This window comes from Leopardus geoffroyi, chromosome A3 (genome assembly GCF_018350155.1).
Source record: "Leopardus geoffroyi isolate Oge1 chromosome A3, O.geoffroyi_Oge1_pat1.0, whole genome shotgun sequence".
NCBI lineage: Eukaryota > Metazoa > Chordata > Mammalia > Carnivora > Felidae > Leopardus > Leopardus geoffroyi.
This window is the reverse complement of record NC_059336.1, coordinates 45,655,724-45,678,913: the sequence shown is the minus strand read 5'-3', so window position 1 is coordinate 45,678,913 and position 23,190 is coordinate 45,655,724. Positions and strand designations below refer to the sequence as shown.

At 39.1% G+C, this 23,190-nt stretch overlaps 1 protein-coding gene across 8 annotated transcripts in view; it reads left to right on the top strand.

The window, feature by feature from the left end:
* Positions 1–23,190, top strand: part of RALGAPA2 (Ral GTPase activating protein catalytic subunit alpha 2) — a 324,892-nt gene that overhangs the window by 84,866 nt on the left and 216,836 nt on the right. For all 8 annotated transcript variants that reach the window (XM_045445466.1, XM_045445467.1, XM_045445465.1 and 5 more), the window contains exons 10-13: positions 677–904; positions 16,508–16,675; positions 17,978–18,115; positions 21,278–21,426. In XM_045445466.1, the coding sequence (XP_045301422.1) occupies positions 677–904; positions 16,508–16,675; positions 17,978–18,115; positions 21,278–21,426 (683 nt within the window). The remainder of the gene's footprint in view (positions 1–676; positions 905–16,507; positions 16,676–17,977; positions 18,116–21,277; positions 21,427–23,190) is intronic.

Sequence of the window (23,190 nt, the reverse complement as noted above, 5' to 3'; positions counted from 1 at the left end):
GAAACCTTTAGTTCTATGGGGAGATGAGAGCAGAATTCAACATTAAACTTTGTGAGTCATTGCATGAATTATTTTATTTCCTTGTGCTCATAAAGTTTTCTAAATATTTAAAGTTTTGTAAATATTTCAGTTAAGTTCAGTCTGAGATTCTGAATATAAAATTCAGATCAAAATTCTTCTTATAAAATACCCTCTAAAGATCTTGACACTCTTCCATCAGATATCATTTAATCTTTTGAATGTAATGATGCTTTCCAACATTGTGGCTGCAAAAATTCCACTGAACTTCAAGATCTCTGTGACCGTAGAGTAAGTGCTGAATTTAGAGGCCAGAGGTGATCATAGTGTAAATTCACTGACACAATTTGTTATGTGATTTTACAAATGTAGATTAAAGTTTGTAGGTTGCTGGACTTTCACAGCCTCACCTCCTTGCAATAATTTAGTAGTTTTCTTGTTAACATAACTGAGTTGGAGAGGGGTTAGTTGGTGAATTGGAAAATTGGTGAGTACAGGTCCTGGAACCCCTTGTGCTCTGAGCAATGCTGTTGTCCAGCTTGCTGTTAAGCTGACGGTTACCAGAGTTCTTTAAGATGAAACAAGCCTTCAGGTTCACTGGGTGTTCTTGAGGGTTGAAGACAAGGCTCTCTCAGAAGTGGTAATGACTTTTTTCCAGACTGTTGGTGGTGGTGCAGGGCAAGAGAGAGCACCGGAGCTGGATGGCGGTGGGCCCACAGAGCAGGACAGAAACCATTCCAACAGCAGCACCTTGTCTGACCGAAGACTCAGCAACTCCAGCCTTTGTAGCATTGAAGAAGAGCACCGCACAGTGTATGAAATGGTGCAGCGGATTCTCTTGTCAACACGAGGTTATGTCAACTTTGTGAATGAAGTCTTTCGCCAGGTTAGTGTGTGTGTGTGTGTGTGTGTGGTGTAAGTTCATGAAATTGAAGAGTTTTGTTCTTGTTCTTTTGCTCATAGTACTGCAAGAAATACTATGGATGTGTTGGGCTACATTACAAGACTGAATAATTATCCCTCTAATCCCACTATGAATTTGTCATGTGGAGTGTTGTGATATTTTTCTTTTAGGATTTTTTAAAATTTTGTTCTTGTAAAATTCCTACACATGGAGAGGAAATTCTGTATATGAACAAATCATCCCACAAATACCCTTGTGCTCCCATAAACCCAGTGGTAGGTGGGAAGAAAGCCCTTGCTGAATACTCAGCAACAAATGAACATCACAAAGAAGAGCCTCAGGCTGGTGGTGTTCCCAGGGTCCGAGGGAGCTCTCTGGACGTTTCTGCAAACACGTGTACTTTCCCTACACATACGCATGGCATGCATATGATAGAAATATTTATGACACCAAATAATGCATATGATAGAAATATTTATGACTTCAGAGAAATAAGCTGAGTGGGGAGAGGAATAAAAGGAAAGCAAGGGCTGAGGCCAAGACGCTGACATAGCATACCTATGGTGGACACTGTGGTGGGTGGAATAGGAGAAATGTAAACAAGAAAGTAGGTGCAGGTGAGGAAGAAGACAGCATAGATCAGAGGCCAGGCAACGATTAGCAGCCCTGAGCAACAACTGGGGCTAGCTCTGCCCCCCCAGGGGACATTGGGTGCTGTCTGGAGACATTTTGGGTTGTCACAACTGGGGAGGGGGTGGTGCTACAGGCATCTACTGGGTAGTAGCAAGCGATGTTGTTGAACACCCTACCAGCACAGGACAGGGCCCCTGTTACCCCATGACAGAGAACTTCTGGCCCCAAATGTCAGTAGTGCTGCTCTAGAGAAACTCTCACAGAGGAAGCAGAACCTGCAGTGCAATGGAGCAAACAGCAGCTCTGTGGTGTGGGGTGGAGCCACTGGCCACCTGCACCTTGGTACTAGTGCCCTGGGAAACAGAACCTGGCTCTTCTGTAGGCATATGCACGTGATGGAGGGGTAGTGGTTTAGTCCGTGCACCCACACAGAGGGTGAGACCCATTATTGGTGGGGAGGAGGGATTGTGTACACGCACACGAATGATGCATGTGTGTCATGAAGAGCTTTTTGTAGAGGGGCGAGACTTCTAGGTAGTGATTGACCCCTTTCACTTCTGAGGCTTTCATTAAAGAAAAATCAACCAAGAATAAAAGTCCCAGCATAGTCCGCAGCAATCTAGAGGTTTTAAAATATTTTGAATTTTAATGAATAAAAATTTTTGACTTAAGAAAACATTAGTTTAAACTGTAGTGAAAATTCCCCTTGTAAAATACTTTTCTGATTCTGTGGCTCAGCACTGTTTTGGTTCCTCTCACTTCCTGTGTCTTCATTTCTTGGTCCCCTTTTTTTTTGTTTGACCCCAAATTCCAGGAGTCGACCAAGGTTCTGGGCTTAAGCCTCTTCTTTTGTCACTGCACACTTTGCCTCCTTAGGGCCTTCATCGGTGACATGCAACTCCCACTCAAGCCTTTTGTCCAGACCTTGCTTCTTATTTCCACATTTGCCTTTTAAAATGCCCACTTGTGATCTCATCTGACATTCTAAGAGGTGTTTTAATGATAATGAGGACAAAGCTTAGCTTATTTTCTTCCCTAACCTCAGCTTCTCCCGACTTGAATGCTTCTTTAGCAGACTCATGTTCATGTGTGCAGTTTTAGCCCTCCTGGGCTCCTCGTCTCCTGCTCCTTCTGTGAACCGTCACTGGGTAAGTCATGCAGGGGGCTTTCTCACTCCTGTTCCCTCCTTTTCCTTTGACCAGTGTGCTCCTTGGAGCCCACACCTACTGTGTCATCTGACTATACATGTCCTGCTGCCGAAACATTCTTCTATCATAATAGTCCATGATTTGAAAATCTACCCTATTCCCTCCATTAATGTTGCCTTGTTGTGTTCCTGTTGTACTTGCAGAAGGTGCTTGGTAACACTTCAATTTGAGTTGAAATCATCAAGGGCAAAGAGGGCATATAATTGAGAATAGAGATCAAATACTTTATATAGTACAGGACCAGATGATAATATTTCAGGCTTTATTGATCACGTGGGCTCTGTTGTAGCTGCTCAGCTCTGCCTTCATAGTGAGAAAGCAGCCATGGACAGCAAGTAACAAATAAACATGATTGTGTTCCCAAAGAACTTTATTTATGAAAATCATGTGGTGGTCTGAATTTGGATGACAGGCCATATTTTGCAGACCCCAATTTGTAACAGTGTTTTGAACCCTTGGAAGCTAGTGCTTACTACAAAAGCTAGATATTATTGACAAAGCTTTTAAATTTTACACAAGAGATACATGCTAAATTGATGTGATTTTACCTTTATTATGTAGATTGTTTTTTATACCCAGAGTCTGTCTGCCTCCATTATTGGTATTTCACCCCTGGCAAGAGCATGCTCTAAATTCTGAATTCCATTTAAATCCTAAGTCCAATCTAAATTCCGTTCTGAAGTAGCTTGGGTCTGGTAGGCAACTGCAGACTACTTATGATTGAACTTCTGAGACATCTTTGTGCTGTGAAGCCAAAAAATATTTTTTTACATTTTATAATTATTCTTCATCAAATCTAATTTGAAAGCATATATGTGAAATTTAAAATATGAATGTTGCACATTTTAAAATATGAAGTAGAGACACTTGAAGGGACGTGAGTTTTAACATTGCATTCTATTGCCCTCTTGTGGTCAATGGTGAATTTTTCTTTTATGGATGGCAAAATGTGACTTCTTTCATATTTGTGATTTCTTTTTCAGTTTTAAAGTATTCAAAGATTAATATTTAAGCCTAAAGGCCATTAAAGTTTAAAATGTACATTCAGGAAGTGCATGTTCTCAGTGGGGAGGTAAGGTGTGTGTGTACACTGGAGAACAGTACGTGGTGGTGGCAGAAGATCAAATGTCCATGTATGTGGCCTGGAAATAAATGCAGATGAGGAGCAATGGGGGCAGAGTGGCTCGTGGCAGGGGCTAACTGTGCAAGTCTCCTTGGACTGGATGGTTCAGTGAGTTGCAGGCAGTGGAAATGGATGGTAACAGTAGAGACGAGATTCAGCCTCAGTGTACTGCTACTCCCAGCAGGCAGCTAGCAGTGAATGGTAGAAGCTTCAGGTAGGGCAATTGTGTTCTCTGGGTCACTCCACTGGAAATTTGTCTTATTACTGGTGTTTTTCAGACTACCTTTTGTGACCATTTGTAGGTCATGAAATCAGCTCATCAAAAACTGGTATTTTTTTTTAAATAATGTAATAGAATAGACCAGAACATTTCAGAGTGTACTGCATGTTGTTAGGATTAGTATTTCTCTGTGAAACTTCTACAAAAAAAATTTATTTATGTATATACTATACACAAATAGTATATCCTTCTATAAAATGGCTTACTTAGGTCATGGGTCTAAAAAGTTCAAAGCACTACTCACTATTAATTTAAGAAGAGCATCATTCCAGGTATTTCTATATGTTTATATTTGGCTACTGGCCTGGCTAGGTAGATAAACAGATAAGAGATTGGCAGAGAGGAGGTGGGTAAGGCAGGATACAAACAGAGAGCAGTCTGGCACACAGAAGAGCTTACAGATGAGCTGATAGATATAATCAAACTGACAGGCAGGCATAGAAGAGCAGACAGATGGGTGTAGACAGGCCAGCTAGAGATGGAGGTGAGCAGGGAGGTGTAGAGGGACAGGTTCATAGGTACTGACAGATAGGCAGACAGAGAATTTGGCAGGCAGGTGTAGGTGGACAGGAAGGCAGCCAACCATGGACAGAGACAGATAAAGGTAAAACCAGACAGAGGCTGACTGAGGTGAAAGCAGATGCAAGAGAGCGTATGTAGAAATGCTGGGGTGGGGGTGAGGGACTGACAGAGAACTTCATGACCATGGCATCTTTATTTCTTAATGATTCTTAATGCATTTTTAATGAAGAGCTCTGAATTTTATTTGAATTTAACAGAAGAAAAGAAAGTGAAACAAAGAATTGCTGAAATTCAAATAAACATTCTTTTATGAAAAATATTAATTACTAAAAGGTTTGTCTATAATGAAAACATTATAATCACTTTAAGGTGTTGGAATCACTTTTTTAGCCCCATGGTGTAATTTTAGATTTATACCATGGTAGATTTCTTAAGAAATATGAAGAACTTATCAGCCTTGTAGTTTCTTCAGCCTCCTCTCCCCATCTACTTATTTTATTATATTATAAATTTATAGCATAAATGTACCATTATTTGTAGTTGGTGTAGGAATCCTAATGTGCAGAGTTGTTTAGTCTTAATTCTGAATTTAGATAGACTCTTTCCTCCTTGTGTCCTTAGTCTTAAAATACTTGCTTTGATTGACTTCTTAGATGGTCTTCTTTTGTCACTGAGTGGGTGTTTTCAAGGTATTTTGAGGCTCTATTCTCTGAGTCTCTTTATGATGAGGAATGTTTTCCTTTTGTCTTTCCTCATGAATAGCAGTTTAGCTAGGTATAATAATTTCAGGTAGCTCTTTCTTCCAGTTAGGAACGTGCAAGTAAAAACTTTTCTAGAACTTCCAGTATGAATACCTTCAACATGCTTAAAGTAATAAAAGACAAGCTTGAAAATATTTCTGGGGAATAAGAAATTGTAACAGATGACTAAGCAGATATGAATAAGAAGATAGAATTCTAAAAATGAAAAAAAAAAGTAATAATTGAAATAGCAAAGGAGAACCTCAAATTGGGGTAAGCTTAGTAGTTGACTAGGTATAGTTTAGGACAGAATAAATGGGATGACAGATCTGAAGAAATAATCCTGAATGTTCCTCAGAGAGATAAAGATGAAAAATATGAGAGGTTGAAACATGGAGAATACAGCAAGAACTTAGGAAGCATATATTCCACTCTCCTCTGTCATTATTTTTTTTGTCTACTGTTCTGCAAGTTACTGAGAATATCCTATTCTGACTGTGGATTGGTCTATTTTCTTCTTCAAAGTCGGTCAGTATTAGCTATGTATATATATTTGAGGCAAAATTATTAGTCTCAGTACAAATGTATATTCCTTTGAATTGAATCTTTCATCTATAAGAATTTTTTCTCTTGATTTCTAATAATGCTTTCTTTTTCCTCAGAGTCAATCTCGCCTATTCTTTTTTTTTTTTTTAATTTTTTAATGTTTATCTATTTTTGAGAGAAAGAGAGCACAAGCAGGGGAGGGGCAGAGAGAAAGGGAGACACAGAATCTGAAGCAGGCTCCAGGCTCTGAGCCATCAGCATAGAGCCTGATGTGGGGCTCAAACCCACGAGCTGAGAGATCATGACCTGAGCTGAAGTCAGACACTTAACCAACTGAGCCACCCCAGTGCCCCAATCTTGCCTATTCTTTTTTTTTTTTAAATTTTTTAATGTTTATTTATTTTTGAGAGATAGAGATACAGAGTGTGAGCAGGGTAGGGGCAGAGAGAGAGACATACACAGAATCTGAAGCAGGCTCCAGGCTCTGAGCTCTCAGCACAGAGCCTGACACGGGATTCGAACTCACGAGTGGTAAGATCATGACCTGAGCTGAAGTCGGACGCTCAACCAACTGAGCTACCCAGGCGCCCTGCCTATTCTGAATAAAGCTCTACCAGTTTGCTTTTGGTTAGTGTAGCATGGTATATCTTTCTGACTTTGTACTTTCAACTACCCCAAATCCATATGTTTTGGATGTCCTCTTATAAATGGTGTATAGTCATTTTAATAGCTTTTAAAATCAAACTGTATCATTTCTATCTTTAAGATTTTTTCTTAATGTTTATTTTTGAGAGAGAGAGTGAGTGAGAGGGGAAGGGCAGACAGAGAGGGAAACACAGAATCTGAGGCAGGCTTCACGCTCTGAGCTGTCAGCATAGAGCCCAACATGGGTCTCGAATTCATGGACTGTGAGATCATGATCTGAGTCGAAGTCAGATGCTTAACCAACTGAGCCACCCAGGTGGCCCACATTTCCGTCTTTTAATTGGAGCATTATTCCCTTTATATTTGACATAACAACTGTTGTAATTGTGTTTAAGTTTACTGTTTTACTTTCTGCTTTCTAGTTGTTTTGAAGTCTCTCAGGCTGGTTGTTTTAGCATCCCATTTTTCTACTCTTGTTGGTATTTTTATACTCATTTGTAATATTTTAATTGTTTACATCCCTAATTTAAGGTAGTTTCAACTTTTACCCCATAAGTATGTACTCTAGTTCCATTTACTCCTTTCCAGTTCATATGCCCCTGCTATGTACAGATCTGCTTCAACTCATGATGCGATTATGTCCTGATAAGTCCATCATAAGCTGAAAATATCTTAAGTCACAAATGCATTTAATACTCCTAACCTACCAAACATCATAGCTTAGTCTTGCCTACCTTAAACATGCTCAGAATACTTACCTTAGCCTACAGTTGGGCAAAGCCATCTAACACAAAGCCTAGCTTATAACAAAGTGTTAAATATTTTGTACTTTATTGGATACCATACTGGGAGTGGAAAACAAAGGTTATATAGAGGGTTTAAGTGTATCAGTTGTTTACCCTATTATTATTTTGCCCAGTTTTATTCTTTTTGTTCACATATATTAATATGTACATTGCATTCATTTAGATTCATCCAAATAATTACCCTTTTACATTTTATCTCTTTACTAATTTCTGGCCCAAGACTATTTTCTTTCTGCCTAAAGAATAACTTTTAAGGAGTGCCTGGGTAGCTCAGTTGGTTAAGCGTCTAACTTCAGCTTAGGTCATGATCTCATGTCTCATGAGTTCAAGCCCCACATCAGGCTCTATGCTGACAGGTCAGAGCCTGAAGCCTGCCTCAGATTCTGTGTCTCCCTCTCTGTCTGCCCCTCCCCTGCTCTCTCTCTTTCTCAAAAATAAATAAACATTAAAAAAAATTTAAAGAATAATAACTTTTAAGTTAGATCTCCTGGTAAAAGTTTTTCTCATTTTCTTTTTTTTTTTTTTTTTTTTTTAATTTTTTTTTTCAACGTTTATTTATTTTTGGGACAGAGAGAGACAGAGCACGAATGGGGGAGGGGCAGAGAGAGAGGGAGACACAGAATCAGAAACAGGCTCCAGGCTCTGAGCCATCAGCCCAGAGCCTGACGCGGGGCTTGAACTCACGGACCGCGAGATCGTGACCTGGCTGAAGTCGGACGCTTAACCGACTGCGCCACCCAGGCGCCCCTCTCATTTTCTTATCTGAAAATTTGTTTTGCTTTCATTTTAGAAGTGCATGTTTTCTGGGTACTGAATTCTACGTTGGCAGCTATTTCCTCTCTGCACGTTGGATATTTGTTCCATTGTTTCTTTGAAAAGCCATGCTAGGTCATGTGGTTGCTCCTTTAAAGGAGATGTTCATTTTTTCCTCTGGCGGCTTTTAAGATTTTCTGATTGTTCTTGATTTTCAGCTGTTTTACTGTAATATGCTCTGTATTACCCTGCTTTTGTTTTTGGGTTTTTTTTTTTTTTTTTTTTTGACTCTTGAATCTGTGGATATCTCTTACCAATTTCAGTAAAATTCTCAGCCATTCTTTCCTCAATATTATTTCTGCCCCCTTTTGCCAGTCTTTCCTTCTGCATCAGCAGCCATGCATAGGATAACTTTTTCATTGTGTTCTCTCTCTTCCCTTGCCTTCTGAGTTAGCCATCTTTTGTCTCGCTGTGTTTCATTTTGGTTTCCTTCTGATTTTTTATCCAGTTTTCAGCCATGTCCATTCTGTTGTCAACCCATATAGACTGAGTTTTAAATTTTGGTTATTTTGTTTTTCAATTACATTTACACTTCTTTTTGAAACTTTCTTTATCCTGATCTCCTATGTGTTTATTATTTTCTTTATATTAAATATAATTTATTGTCAAATTGGTTTCCATACAACACCCAGTGCTCATCCCAACAGGTGAAGTATTGTTTGTTTTTTTATTGTGGTTTTGTTAATATAGGCTTCTTTTCTCATATTTTGGATTTTTTAATTAATAAGCTACGTATCATATTAACCATACTGCACAAATAATTTGGGTTTTACTATGATTTTACTTTCTTTTTTTAAATGTTTTTATTTGAGAAAGAGAGAGAGAAAGAGCATGAGTGGGGGACAGGGGCAGAAAGAGGGAGAGAGAATCTTAAGCAGGCTCTGTGCTTAACACAGAGCCCAATGTGGGGCTTGATCCCATGGCCCTGGGATCATAACCTGAACTGAAATCAAGAGTCACAGTCAACTGACTGAGCCACTCAGGCACCCCTGATTTTATTTTTCACCAAAGAAAATTTCTGTTTGCTTCTTGGGAAGAAAGTAACATAGTATACCTTGATTTTGGATTTGGGTTATGTAGTTGTCTACATTTGTCAAAACTCATCATGTGGTCCACTTAAGATTCGTGCTTTTTGTTATTTATAAATTTTACTTAAAGTACCATAAACAAAATTTTTTCTTTTCAAGTTTTTACTTAAATTCAGTTAGTTAACATATATGGTAAAATTGGTTTCAGGCATAGAATTTAGTGATTCATCACTTACGTGTAACACCCAGTGCTAATCACAAGTTCCCTCCTTAATACCCATAACCCATTTAGCCCACCTCAACCTTCAGTTTGTTCTCTCTAGTTAAGAGTCTCTTATGGTGTGCTTCCCTCTCTTTCTCTTTTTTCCTTCCTCTATGTTCATCTGTTTTGTTTCTTAAATTCCACATATAAGTGAAATCATATAGTATTTGTCTTTCTTGGACTGATTCATTTTGCTTAGTGTAATACACTCTAGCTCCATCCACATTGATACTAATGGCAAGATTTCATTCTTTTTGATGGCTGAATAATATTCCAGTATGTGTGTGTAGGTACATACGTATGTGTGTATGTATATATACACACACACATATGTACCATATCTTCTTTATGTATATATACCACATTCATTAGTTGATGTACTTTTGGGCTCTTTCCATAGTTTGGCTATTGTTGATAATGCTGCTATAAACATCAGGGTGCATGTGCCCCTTCAAATCTGTATTTTTGTATCTTTTAGGTAAACACCTAGTAGTGCAGTTTCTGGGTCATAGGGTAGTTCTATTTTTAACTTTTTGAGGAACCCCCATTCTGTTTTCCAGAATGGCTGCACCAGTTTGCATTCCCACCAACAGTGTAACATCTGTCATTTTCCTGTGTTGTTAATTATAGCCATTCTGACAGGTGTGAGTTGGTATCTCATCATGGTTTTGATTTATATTTCCCTGATGATGAGTGATGTTGAACATCTTTTCATGTGTCTGATAGCCATCTTTATGTCTTCTTTGGAAAAATGTCCAGTTTTCCCAACACCATTTGTTGAAGAGACTGTCTTTTTTCCATTGGATATTCATTTCCTGCTTTGTTGAAGATTAGTTGGCCATATGGTTGTGGGTCCATTTCTGAGTTTTCTATTCTGTTCCATCGATCTTTGTGTCTGTTTTTGTGCCAGTACCAAACTGTCTTGATGACTACAGCTTTTTAATATAGCTTAAAGTCTGGAAGTGTGGTACCTCCAGCTTCGCTTTTCTTTTTCAAGGTTGTTTTGACTATTTGGGATCTTTTGTGGTTCCATACAAATTTTAGGATTGTTTTTTTTAGCTCTGTGAAAAATGCCAGTGGTGTTTTATAGGGATTGCATTAAATGTGTAGATTGCGTTGGATAGTTCTATTTGAACGGTATTTGTTCTTCAAGTCATGAGCATGGAATACTTTTCCATTTCTTCGTGTCCTCTTCAATTTCCTTCGTAAGTGTTCTATAGTTTTCAGAGTACAGATCTTTTACCTCTTTGGTTAGGTTTACTTCTAGATATCTTGTTGTTTTTGGTGCAATTGTAAATCGGATTGATTCCTTGATTTCTCTTTTTGCTGCTTCATTATTGGCACATAGAAATGCAACAGATTTCTGTACACTGATTTAATATCCTGTGACTTTGCAGAATTCATGTATAAGTTCTAGCAATTTTTTGGTGGAGTCTCTCGGATTTTCTACATAGAGTATCATGTCATGTGTTAATAGTGAAAGTTTGACTTCTTCCTTGCCAATTTGGATGCCTTTTATTTCTTTGTGTTGTCTGATTGCTGAGCCTAGGACTTCCAGTACTATGTTAAATAATAATGGTGACAGTAGACATTATTTATTTCTACTTTAATCTTTATTATTTCCCTTCTTCCACTGGCTTTAGGTTTTATTTTATGTTCTTTTTTCTAGCTTATTTAGGTGTAAGGTTAGGTTGTATATTTGAGACTTTTCTTGCTTCTTAAGGTAGGCCTGTATTACAATAGACTTCCCTCTTAGGACTGCCTTTGCTGCATCCCAAAGGTTTTGGACTGTTGGGTTTTCATTTTCATTAGCTACCATGTGTTTTTTAAAATTTCTTCTTTGATGTCCTGGTTAACCTGTTCATTCTTTAGTAGGATGTTCTTTAACCTCCATGTATTTGTATTCTTTTCACATTTTTTCTTGTGGTTGACTTCAAGTTTCATAGTGTTGTGATCTGAAAATAAGCATGGTGTGATCTCAATCTTTTTGTACTTGTTGAGGGCTGGTATTTGACCCAGTATGTGATCTATTCTGGAGAATGTTCCATATGAACTTAAAAAAAGTCTGTATTCTGCTGCTTTAGCATGAAATGTTCTGTATATATCTGTTAAGTCCATCTGGTCCAATGTGTCATTCAAAGCTATTATTTCCTTGTTGGTTTTCTGCTTAGATGACCTGTCCATTGCTCTAAGTAGGATGTTAAAGTCCCCTACTTTTATTATATTATTATCAATGAGTTTATTTATGTTTGTTATTAATTGATATGTATTTGGGCACTTCTAAGTTGGGGACATGAGATTTACAATTGTTAGATATTCTCGTCGAGTAAACGCCATAATTATGATATAGTGCCCTTCTTCAACTCTTGTTACAGCCTTTGGTTTAAAATCTAGTTTTTCTGGAGGCACCTGGGTGGCTCAGTTGGTTAAGCGTCCAACTTCGGCTCAGGTCATGATCTCATGGTTTGTGAGTTCCAGCCCCACGTCCGGCTCTGTGCTGACAGCTCAGAGTCTGGAGCCTGCTTCGGATTCTGTGTCTCATTCTGTCTCTGTCCACCCCCCCCCCACCCCCGCCTTGTGCTCTCTCTTTGTCTTTCAAAAATAAATAAATATAAAATCTAGTTTTTCTGATATGAGTATGGCTATGCTGGCTTTCTTTTGATGCCCTTTAGCATAATAGATGGTTTTCCATTCACTCACTTTCAATCTGCAGGTGTCTTTAGGTCTAAAGTGAGTCTCTTATAGGCAGCATATAGATCTTGTTTTTTGTCCATTCTGATATCCTATATCTTTTAATTGGAGCATTTATTCCATTTACATGTAAAGTGATTATTGACAGATATGAATTTGGTGCCATTGTTTTATGTGTAAAGTTGGTGTGTATGGTGATGTTCTCTGTTCCTTTCAAGACTTTGTTGCTTTTGGCCTTTCTTTCTCACTCAAAGAGTACCCTTTATATTTCTTGTAAGCCTGGTTTAGTGGTCACAAACTCCTTTAGTGTTTGTTTGGCTGGGAAACTCTTTATCTCTCCTTCTATTCTGAATGACAGCTTTGCTGGCTAAAGTATTCTTGGCTGTATATCTTTCCTATTCAACATATTCAATATATCATGCCACTCCCTTCTGGCCTGCCAAGTTTCTGTGGAGAGATCTGCTTTGAACCTGGTTTTTCTTCCCTTGTAGGTTAAGGACTTTTTTCCCTTGCTGATTTTCAGGATTCTTTCCTCGTCTGTGTATTTTGTAAATTTTACCGCGATACGTCTTGGTGTTGGCCAGCTTTTGTTGATTTTGGTGGGAGTTCTTTGTGCCTCGTGGATTTCAGTATCTGTTTCCTTCCCCAGATTAGGGAAGTTTTCATCTATAATTTGCTCAAATAAACCTTCTGCCCCCTTTTCCCTCTCTTCTTCTTCTGGGACTCCTACGATATGAATGTTGATATGCTTTATGGAGTTGCTGAGTTCCCTAAATCTACATTTGTGGATCCACTACTTTTCTTTTCCTCTTATTTTCAGCTTTATTATTTTTATAATTTTATCTTCTCAATCACTGATTTGTTCCTCTGCTTTGTCCATCTTGTCATTTCATCCAGTTGGTTTTGCATCTCACTTATACCATTTTTACTTCAGCCTGACTAGCTTTTAGTTGTTTTATCTCTGCAATAAGGGATTCTCTAGTGTCTTCTGTGCTTTTCTCAAGCCCACCTAGTATCCTTATAATTGTTTTAAAATCTGATTCAGGCATATTACTTATATCTGCTTTGATTAAGTCCCTGGCCATGACCTCTTGTTCTTTCCTTTGGGGTGATTGCCTCTGTTCATGTCATTTTGTCTAAGTCACTGTTCTTTTATGTATTAGGAAAGCCTGTTATATTCCTGCTACTGAGAGTAATGGCTATAATTAAGAAGGGGTTCTATACTTTCCAGGGCCTGGCATTTCAGGAAGTGTTTCACAGTGTGTACTCTATTGTGTTTTGTCTGCTCTTTCCCTCAGGTCAGTCCTTTGCAGAATTTTCTCCTTACCTGAAGTGTGAAGTTATTGGACCCTATTTAGTTTATGATGTTTTAAGTAGGTGTGCTTTGATCTGCTTGTTAAAATAAGCCTGATCCTGGAGCACTCTATGGTCAGTAGACTTCATGCATGCAAGGGGTTTTGCTGTTCTTCTGGAAGAGGCGCCTGCTGCACTGGTTGTCAGGCTAACTTGCCCTAGTAAAGATGCACCTGCAGGGCACAGTGGGGTGAAGCTTGGTGTAAGTGGCTCCAGCCTCCATGGGAGGCGCTGTGTTGCTTACTGAGGTTGGTCAGTGCTGGTGGGCAGGAGATGAAAATGGCGTCACCCCACTCTCTTGTTCCTGAGCAGGTAGTTTGCACCTGCCGCTGTTCAGGAAGCCCTCATTGAAGAGCAAACCATCACCTGTCTTGTGTCCTTGGCTTCCATTAGATCGTGCCTTCACCCTCTCTGTGTCTGAGCTGTGTGCTGGCCAGGCAGCACAGTACCCCTGTGTTTTATCTCAGGCACCTGACTAGGTTTCAAAACTCCAAATTTTAGGTACATGGCATGGCACAGACCTATGCTTATCCTTTGGGGAAGCATCTCACCACACTGTGACTAGTGCTGATTAATCCCAGAAAAGCAGTTGTTCAATCACGTGGTGGCTCAAAGCTAGCATCAGGGTTTGCTGTCCTTGGCTGGTGTCTCTGTTCCTATGCTAATGAACGGGGCAGCACACTGGCGCCTGCCAGCTCTTTTGTCCCTTGAGAGTCTTGCTGCCTCTCCCAAATGCACTCCGGTAAGGGAAACTGTCTCTCCCAGTGTGACCCAGGAGATCCTCAAAGCACACGGTTTGCTCCCAGGCCTCTGCCCTCCTTTCCCACAGGAGCATCACTATGCCTGACAGACCCTGCCCAGCAGTGGTGCAGACTTCTAAAACTTCAGACTTAGAGCCCTGCTGTATGTAAAAACTTGCCACTAATAATCAGCTGCTCTGGTTTTCTTAGTCAATGGTGTTGGGGAAGTGTTTCTCTTGTGCAATCCCCTGGGCACTGCTTTCTCTCTATCTCTTTCTCTCCTTTCAGAGATCAAGTTTCCCTCCCCTCTGCAGCACCATGATTCTTTTTTCCCTGGAATTAAGTTTCTGAAGCTCCTATTTTCCATGATGTGTTTTCTTTACTCCCTCTGTTCTCTCAACATTCAGGTTGATTTCTTGGGTGTTCAGAATGATTTGATATTTATCTAGCTGTGTTTGAGGGATGAAGCAAGCATAGGGTCCCCCTTCTGCTCCGCCATCTTAACTGAGGCCCCATAACAAATTTTGAACTCTAGTCAGCGATATGCATGTTGACATGTTTAGGGGTGAAATGAACTGATGTCTGCAGATTTCTTTGAAATTCATCAAAAATAAAATGTATTGAAAGAAGGAAAGATAAGGGTAGTTAGACAGATGTGTGGTAAACAAATCTAGCAAATGCTAATGGAAGAATCTAGGAGGTAGTATATGGGTATTCACTGTAAAACTATTTCAACATTTTTGTATGTGTGAAAATATTTGTAATAAAATTTTGGAACAAAATTAGAGTTAGACACCATTGTACTTTGTCATACTCTTCTTTGTCTTTGCTGATATTTCTTTTTTAGAAAAAAAAAACTAATGTTTATTTATTCTTGAGAGAGAGACAGACAGACAGAGATTGGGGGCGGGGGCAGAGAGAGAGGGAGACACAGAATCCGTAGCACGCTCCAGGCTCTGAGCTGTCAGCATAGAGCCTGATGCAGGGCTGGAACTCACAGACCGTGAGATCATGACCTGAGCCAAAGTCAGATGCTCAACCAATTGAGCCACCCAGGCACCCTGTCTTTGTTGATCTTTCTTGAGATACAAGTCAGAATATTTGTTACATTGATATGTTGCAGTCTTATAACACAGATTCCTTTATTCTGGAATTTGATGTGACATAACCACCATCTATGGAAATTTGTATATTGCATAAACCTTTGTTACACTGTAATCTGACTGTAACTGCATCCTGTTTCGTGAACATTAAGGACAGTATTAAATCTCTGAACCTTGATATCAAAACCTAGAATCATTGCTAGCTAACTTTGTAACCCTGGGAAAATATCTCAGGTGTTCTGGGTCTCATCTTAATGCCTCATCTATGGAATGAAAGTATCTGTTGTAGTATTGAATACTTTTCCTTTGTGTTCACCCCTCAGACAGAAATATTCCTTAGAGCAGATACTCAAAAGGAAATACATTTTCCCTTTAGCTTTTTGTTTGTATTTTTGGAATCTTATATTAAATCAAAATTGTTAGTGCATATGTATATGGAGATTTGGTAATGTTACAAAGTCCACATAAGTGTGCACAGGGGGCTCTTGTTAACGTTGGTGTCTGTACTCAGTTGAACAATTGGCTCTTAATAAAGGAAGGTAGGGTGGGAGGGAGAGAGGAAGAAAAGAAAGAAGGAAGGGCAAGTCAAGGAAAGGGAAAAGACAAAAAAAGAAAAAAGAAAAGTTCTAAATTGGCAGCATTTGCCAGCTTCTGTGTTGTAAATATTCCCTTTGTCACCAGCACAACATCCCTGAAGATGGAGCTGGGAAGAGGGGTGACACTTGGCTGCAGCTGGCTGCAGTAGTATGATGGCTGTCTTATAATCAGTTTTTGATTCATGGGAAAGGTTCCCAGTTGTATAGTGTTTATATAGCCAAATAGCATATCTGTGTACGTATGCATGGTCGTTATTTTGTGAAAAACTTATTCAGAATACAGAAGTTAATTTTAAGTTGCATCATGTTTTTTTCTGGCCCAATTATGGAAATGCCTTTTTTCCTCAGACAAGTTTGGTGTGCACAAAAATACCTGGCCCCGTAACTTTCAGAGGAAAATCTGAAATTGGTGCTGACTGGAAGTGTCTATTATGTGGCTCTATAGTGATCTGAGCTGGTGTGGAGTTAAAGAGAGTCTTCTTTTTTTTCCTTTTAGGCATTCTTGTTGCCTTCCTGTGACATAGCTGTAACAAGGAAGGTAGTTCAAGTGTACCGAAAGTGGATACTCCAGGACAAACCTGTGTTCATGGAAGAACCAGATAAAAAAGACGTTGCCCAAGAAGATGCTGAGAAACTAGGATTTTTAGAGACGGACAGCAAAGAGGTAATATGTTATCACCAGTTATTTCAGCTGGAAATACATATATTATAGCAAAGTATACCTGGTCAGCCAAGGGGCCAGTCAGTAGGACACAGGCAGGTGGATCTCTTTTGTCATAGCTGATGCTCTCCAGTTGCCGAGTTCCCTGAGGACCCGTTTCAGTGAGGCTGCTGCTGTGCTCTGTTCAAGGTCATCTCCTAACCCTCAGGCTAAGTCCATGTGTATATCTCAGCTTCGTTATTCGGTATTGCTCGGAGCTGTTTTATAAACCATCGTATTTTACAGGTTTCTGTATGAGACTGAAAATGTCACTGCCTAAGTATTGACGTGTTTAAATAAATAGCATTTGAGAAACTCAATTTAGAATGATTGGGCAGCCTTTTCTCGTGCAGTGGACTGTTCTACAGCAGTTAGGATGTTAGCACACTTAGAAGGACTAACCCAATAATGAGTGTTGTCTCCTCCATAAATAAGTCTCACTACAGGGCTGGCTGCTGTCTTCAGAGTGGGTGCTGTGTGAATGGAACTTTTAGTCCTGGTTAGATAACGCTAGTACCTGGAGAAATCTAAAATGAAACAGTGGGACCTCTTCCTGAGACACAAAAGAAACTTAATACCATATTTATATATCTGGCATGCTATTTTGAAATCTAGTGTGATAAATTATTTCTAAAAGTGGGTGTTGTAGCAATTAACAACAAACATTTAAAAATATTTGTGGCCAAAGGCATATCACTTTTAAATATCTATATTAATTCCATAGTTTTAATTTTTCAATATTGGTGAAATCATTAAAAAATTTTTTTTTTCAATGTTTATTTATTTTTGGGACAGAGAGAGACAGAGCATGAACAGGGGAGGGGCAGAGAGAGGGGGAAACACAGAATCGGAAATAGGCTCCAGGCTCTGAGCCATCAGCCCATAGCCTGACGCGGGGCTCGAACTCACGGACCGCGAGATCGTGACCTGGCTGAAGTCGGATGCTTAACCGACTGCGCCACCCAGGCGCCCCATGAAATCATTTTAATAACTAGTCATGAGGCCAAAACAAATAGATAGGCAAATGGAATTTATCACACATTTTAAAGGTCTGTGTTACAGGCTCATTCAGTCTGGACCTTTATTTATTCAGCATATACTAAATGCTAGGCACTGTTTTAGTTAGGTACTGGAGGTGGTGAACAAAATGGAAAAAATCTTGCCCTACTAAAACCTAAATTCTCATGAATTTTGGTGAGTGTAAGGAATTAAATATGCGAACATGTACTTCTTCCCCCTCTGTTAACTGATTTTTATCTTCTGAAGACCTTGTCTGAAAGTTCCCGTCATAAGCGCTCTTCCAGTTGGGGACGCACATACTCCTTCTCGAGTGCAGTGAGCAGAGGCTGTGTGACAGAAGAGGAAAATAAGAACGTGAAAGCCGGGGCCCAGGCTATGCTGCAGGTATGCATCTGGCAGGAGACATAAAGGCCCCCAGTTGGAGTCCACTGAACATTTGTTTATTGCGATAGTGACATATAAAGTATGGTGATATATTTAGCCATCTGTCAGTAAACCGCTCTCAAGTTCTCTGAGTTTTCTTCCTGATTTCTTACCTTCAGTTTGTACAGATCTTTCTCTAGTCAAAGGAGACCTACGAGTGGGTTGCGGTTTCTTCAGAGGGATTGTTATGGAGTGAAATGGCTGAGATCTCAATCTGAAAAAAATATTTTCTGAACACATATGGGTAGTTAGTCAGTGACCTGGACTCTAATTTGAAAGATAATCATGATGATTATATAATCTTAAAAGGACTATTCTTCTTAAAAATTGCCTGTTTATGAAGAATGATTAAAAAAAATGCTCCAGTTTTTAGATATTTACCTGAATGAATATATACCAATAGAACCAATAGAACCAATGCCATTTGGGAACATTGGAAAGAGAAACTTTGGCCGATCACTTAGTCTTATCCCAGACCTCAGGATTTTATCTCAGAAATGGGGATGAGGAGATTACCTTTTGGGTCCATCTAGGGTAAAGATTGTTAGGAGTATAAGTGAAAACAGAGTGCCTCTGTTTCCTCTGCTCCCTGGTGCCTCATCCTCCGCGCTCCCCCCCCCGCCCCATACTCACCTTTCTAGTTGTGTCCAGTTAGGCTTCCCACACAGAGGCCGGGCATGAGGTCTGGTGATGGCACGGGCATGGACTGTGTGTTGCCGGGTTTTTGCTGACACTGCTTCTGTCATCTGTCTCTTGATAGGATTTCTTATCATGATATCCTTTTTGCTTCAAATTCATTAGCAGTTTACTATAACTATTGAATTTTCTCATTTTTCAATGAAAATCAGCAAATAATTTTAAATTAACCAAAAAAAAAAAAAATCAAGATGATTTTACTTGAGTAGCTTCAAAGAGCTTTGGTGCCAGTCAGTAGTATAATCTGTGCCCGCCCTCCCCTTCCCCCCTCCGCCAGCAGAGAAGTACGTGTAGGAGTCCCTTCCCTGTGTCCCTTGGTAGCCCTTGTCCTCCAAGTAGGTTGCCATTTGCTGTCATTAGCCATTCCACTGCCAGTGTCTCCCTAGGTTCAGAAGAGTGTTAATTTGTTTTCTGAAAGGCTAGGTTACATCTACCTGGCTGAACCAAGAAACAAAAATTCCACTTGATTATAGCACAATAATTTTTAAAATGTTTAGTTTGGATTATAGTAGCTATTTTTGGTTTTGTGTTTTTTTTTTTTTTTAATAGTAGCTATTTTTGTTCTCTTTGTGTCCAACATTTTTGCTCCTTCACTTGCTTTGTTAGTAAAAAACGGCCAAATGGCAGGTTTGATAAGATCATCTTCTTCTGCAGTTGCTGTTTACAAGTACAATTTGAACATATTAATTTTTTTTTATTTTTTTAAGTTTATATATTTATTTTTGAGAGAGAGCATGAGCAGGGGAGGGGCAGAGAGAGAGGGAGAATGAGAACCCAAGCAGGCTCCACACTGTTGGCAAAGAGTCCGACGCAGGGCTCCATCTCATGAAAAGTGAGATCATGACCTGAGCTGAAACCGAGAGTTGGATGCTTAACCAACAGAGCCACCCAGGTGCCCCTTCTTTCTTTATTTTTACCTTAACCAATACTAACATGGTAGTAAGAAATATTCATGAACCTGGCATTTTGATCTTTTTTAAAAAATAAAATGAAAGAAGTGTATAACATATGAAGACTCCTCACTTTTACTTGGGAATATGCGAAGTTTCAAATTCAAATCGAGAAGCCAAATACATTGAGTTAAAAGGATCTGTCTTGCAATGGATCATCTATGATGTACTTCAAAAAAGACAGCCACTAAAATTACACTAAAACCTCTATAGTTGGTTAGTCAGAAACTTCTTTGTTTTCCTTTTCCCCACTTGAGGGCTAGTAAATTATTTGCAATTGCTGTTATCATCCATGATCAACTTTTATAGTGCTTATTTAGTAATCTTTCTAAAAAATTGGGTCATAACACCTTTCTAATCTTGCATAAGATAATCTTATAGGTTCTCAACATTTTAGTTCACCCACTTGACTTTTGAGCGTGTTTATTTTAATCTCTCTAGTCAGTTTGTACATCCATTTTGAGATGTTGTGTTAATGAGTTTCATCTACAGGTGAGCCAAAGAAGTAGATCCTTTGAGTTTGTACTATTGAATACAAAGGAGACTTAAAAAGCATAGGATCTAGATAGATGGTGCACATCCATCTATCCAGTCATCACCAGACTGACAACTCAGAATCTCCTACATTGAGGGGTCACTGATGTCATCTTTGTCAGTGGTAACACAGTGTTATTTTCCTGCAGTGCCCCAAGCAGTAACTTACTGCATAACAGCCTACATGCATGCTTCTCACAGTTTTCTACTGAAATACCACTGACAGAAGGGGACAGTGAACTTGAATCCTAAAGGTCTGAGGCAGAGTATAGACTGGTTGGCTGATTAAATTTTTTAAGACCTGTTTTTATTGTGAGAATTCACTTAGGTTTTATATCTTACTACCTAGTAAGTTCTCATATTAAAAACATATGCACCGAAAAGCTATGCAGTGTCGATCACGTGGCTTTGGCCATTTCCTGGCTCCCTAGAGCCCCTGGAAGTCTGCACCTCTGTTGGATGCTGCTGGCCATGCTTACTGCCAGCAGAGTTCATGTTCTGGGAGGTCCAACAACAATCAGATGTTTTTCTCCAGCCACTGACCAACCACTGCTCGTCTTCCTCTCCCCCTCCCCCGCCTCCAAATGTCTCACCCAGAGGCAGTAAGCCTACCTTGTCTTTTCCCCCTTTTCCCATGAAGGAATGTCAAAAAGAAGCCTTCAAAACCTTTTCCGATTCATACGTTTTCTAAAGTTGCAATGTTAATATGCATTAATAATTTTTTTCTAAGGAAAGGTCTTTCAGGGGTCTCAGTTGTTTAAGTGATTCTAAGAGAAGCATTTTTAAAAAATCTTGAGTATGTGTTGGTACCACTTGCCTTAATTGAAATAACTCAAAGGTGACTCACTGGTAGAGGAAAATTAATATCATTATCTTTAAGAAAAATTTGTTCAGATTCATATGTTTAATTACACTTTCTAATGTAAAATTTGTTGATTTCAAGGTATTTTTGACAAATGCTGCAAATGTCTTTTTGCTGGAACCATGTGCTGAGGTTCCCATGCTCTTGAAAGAACAAGTTGATGCCTGTAAAGCTGTTTTGATTATTTTTAGGCGTATGATAATGGAGCTTACAATGAATAAAAAGACATGGTAAGTTTATTTCAAATTAATATTGTAAAACAGATGTTTTTGTTTTTCAAAATAATAATTAAAATGTTAAGACCTCCATTTATTAAATGGCTTTACAAAGTTGACAATAAGATGATATTCTTTGGTTACAGTTTCTGTGAATTATGAAGAAGGTAAGTATCCAGTACTTTGATAGTTTATTTATTTCTATTATTGGTTTTAAAAATATTCCTGAATTAAAAGTAGTCATATTACTTAATAGTAGATTTTTCCATTTTAAACTGTCATTAGACTGTTTTGTGGAGAAACAATATAACTGGTGTTTTATAAAAACATTTTTTGTAAGCCTAGGAAAGGTTGTTAATTGCTCTGAAATGTTGTTAACTTATTTTTATTGCTTCAAATTTGAAGTTTTAAACTCACTTTGGAAAAACAATTATTTTAAATGACAGCTTGTCAGAATGAGTAAATAAATAATGCAGTCAGAAATACAGTGGCGTCATGAAAATGTGCTCATGTGAAGTGTTTTCATTTTCATCCTTTGTTTTTGTTTGGTGTCTGTGTGTTTATAATGTCCCTAAAAGCATTGCCTGTTTTAAAAACAGTGCCTTAGGTTTTTCCCAGGCCCTTGTCCCACAGTGAATGTATCACCCCAGCTTAGGAGGGGGTTTCAGAGTCCCCTTTCTTCGTGTCTCTTAGTTCTGGTTGTAAAATGTCTCTCCGATCTGTCCTTTGGTGTTCCTCCCCTCCAGCCCTGCCCAGGAGCAGCCTGGCTGTGGTCAGTGTCACTGTCAGTGACTTTTGGCTTCTGCGCTCAGTCCACAGAGGCCACTGCAGACCAGCACTGGTGCCCACTTCCCTCATGGAAATCCTCAGTGGGCCCTGTGACAAGCCTGTCTGATGCTTTTTCTGGGTGGCCTTGAGTCAGTGCCAGGGGTACTTTGGAAAGGTCTGTGTGCAGTTGGTGGAAAGCATAGAAATGAGACAGGACTGAGCTGACAGGGGTCTCTAGGGCTGCAGAGTCCAGTCCTTTTCTTTCTCAGTGAGGGAAGGGTGGGCCTAGAGAAATCCCATCATGCAGAAGGTTCACTAATACAGAGACCATGGGAATCAAAATGATTATTTCAAGGCATAAATTCCAGTGTCCTCAAGAAGCAGTTGTTAGAGCTGGAAATACTACTGTGATGAACAGTATGACTTAAACAAAGTTAAATGCTGTGTCAGTAACATTGAGAGTAATGAGAAATGCTGGTATGCTGTCAACAGAACCATCTGCTCCTCGATAGCACAGTTACAGCAATAGTATTTTTGATGGCTTTTTTTTTCTTTGAAAACGATGAGTTCAGTATATCTTAGTACCAGTAGTATTTTGATTGTCTTGATAATTTTTTTTTTGGTGGAAATTCTGAGATAAAGTTAAGCAATTTTTCTCTGATCTTTAATAATTCAGAAATTTTCAGGTTAAAGTGTTAAAAAAAAAACCCCAATTTATAGAAATAGATGAAAATACCAAAAAATAATCAGTAGAACATAAAAAGAAGTGTGACCTGTTTCCCTAGCATATTTCCTTATGTATTTTAGTGCCAGACAATGCCTGAATTCCCTTCCTCCCTTCTTTCATCCAGTAAATAACTACTAAGGTTCTGCTGTAAGGACGTAGGGCGAACTGAACAGACAGTGTTCCTGCCCTTGTGAGGTTTCTGTCCTCAGACTGAGAGACATAATGAACAAAGAAGCAATTTCAGTGGTATTAAGCACTAAGAACAGTGAAGCTGGCCAAGGGGA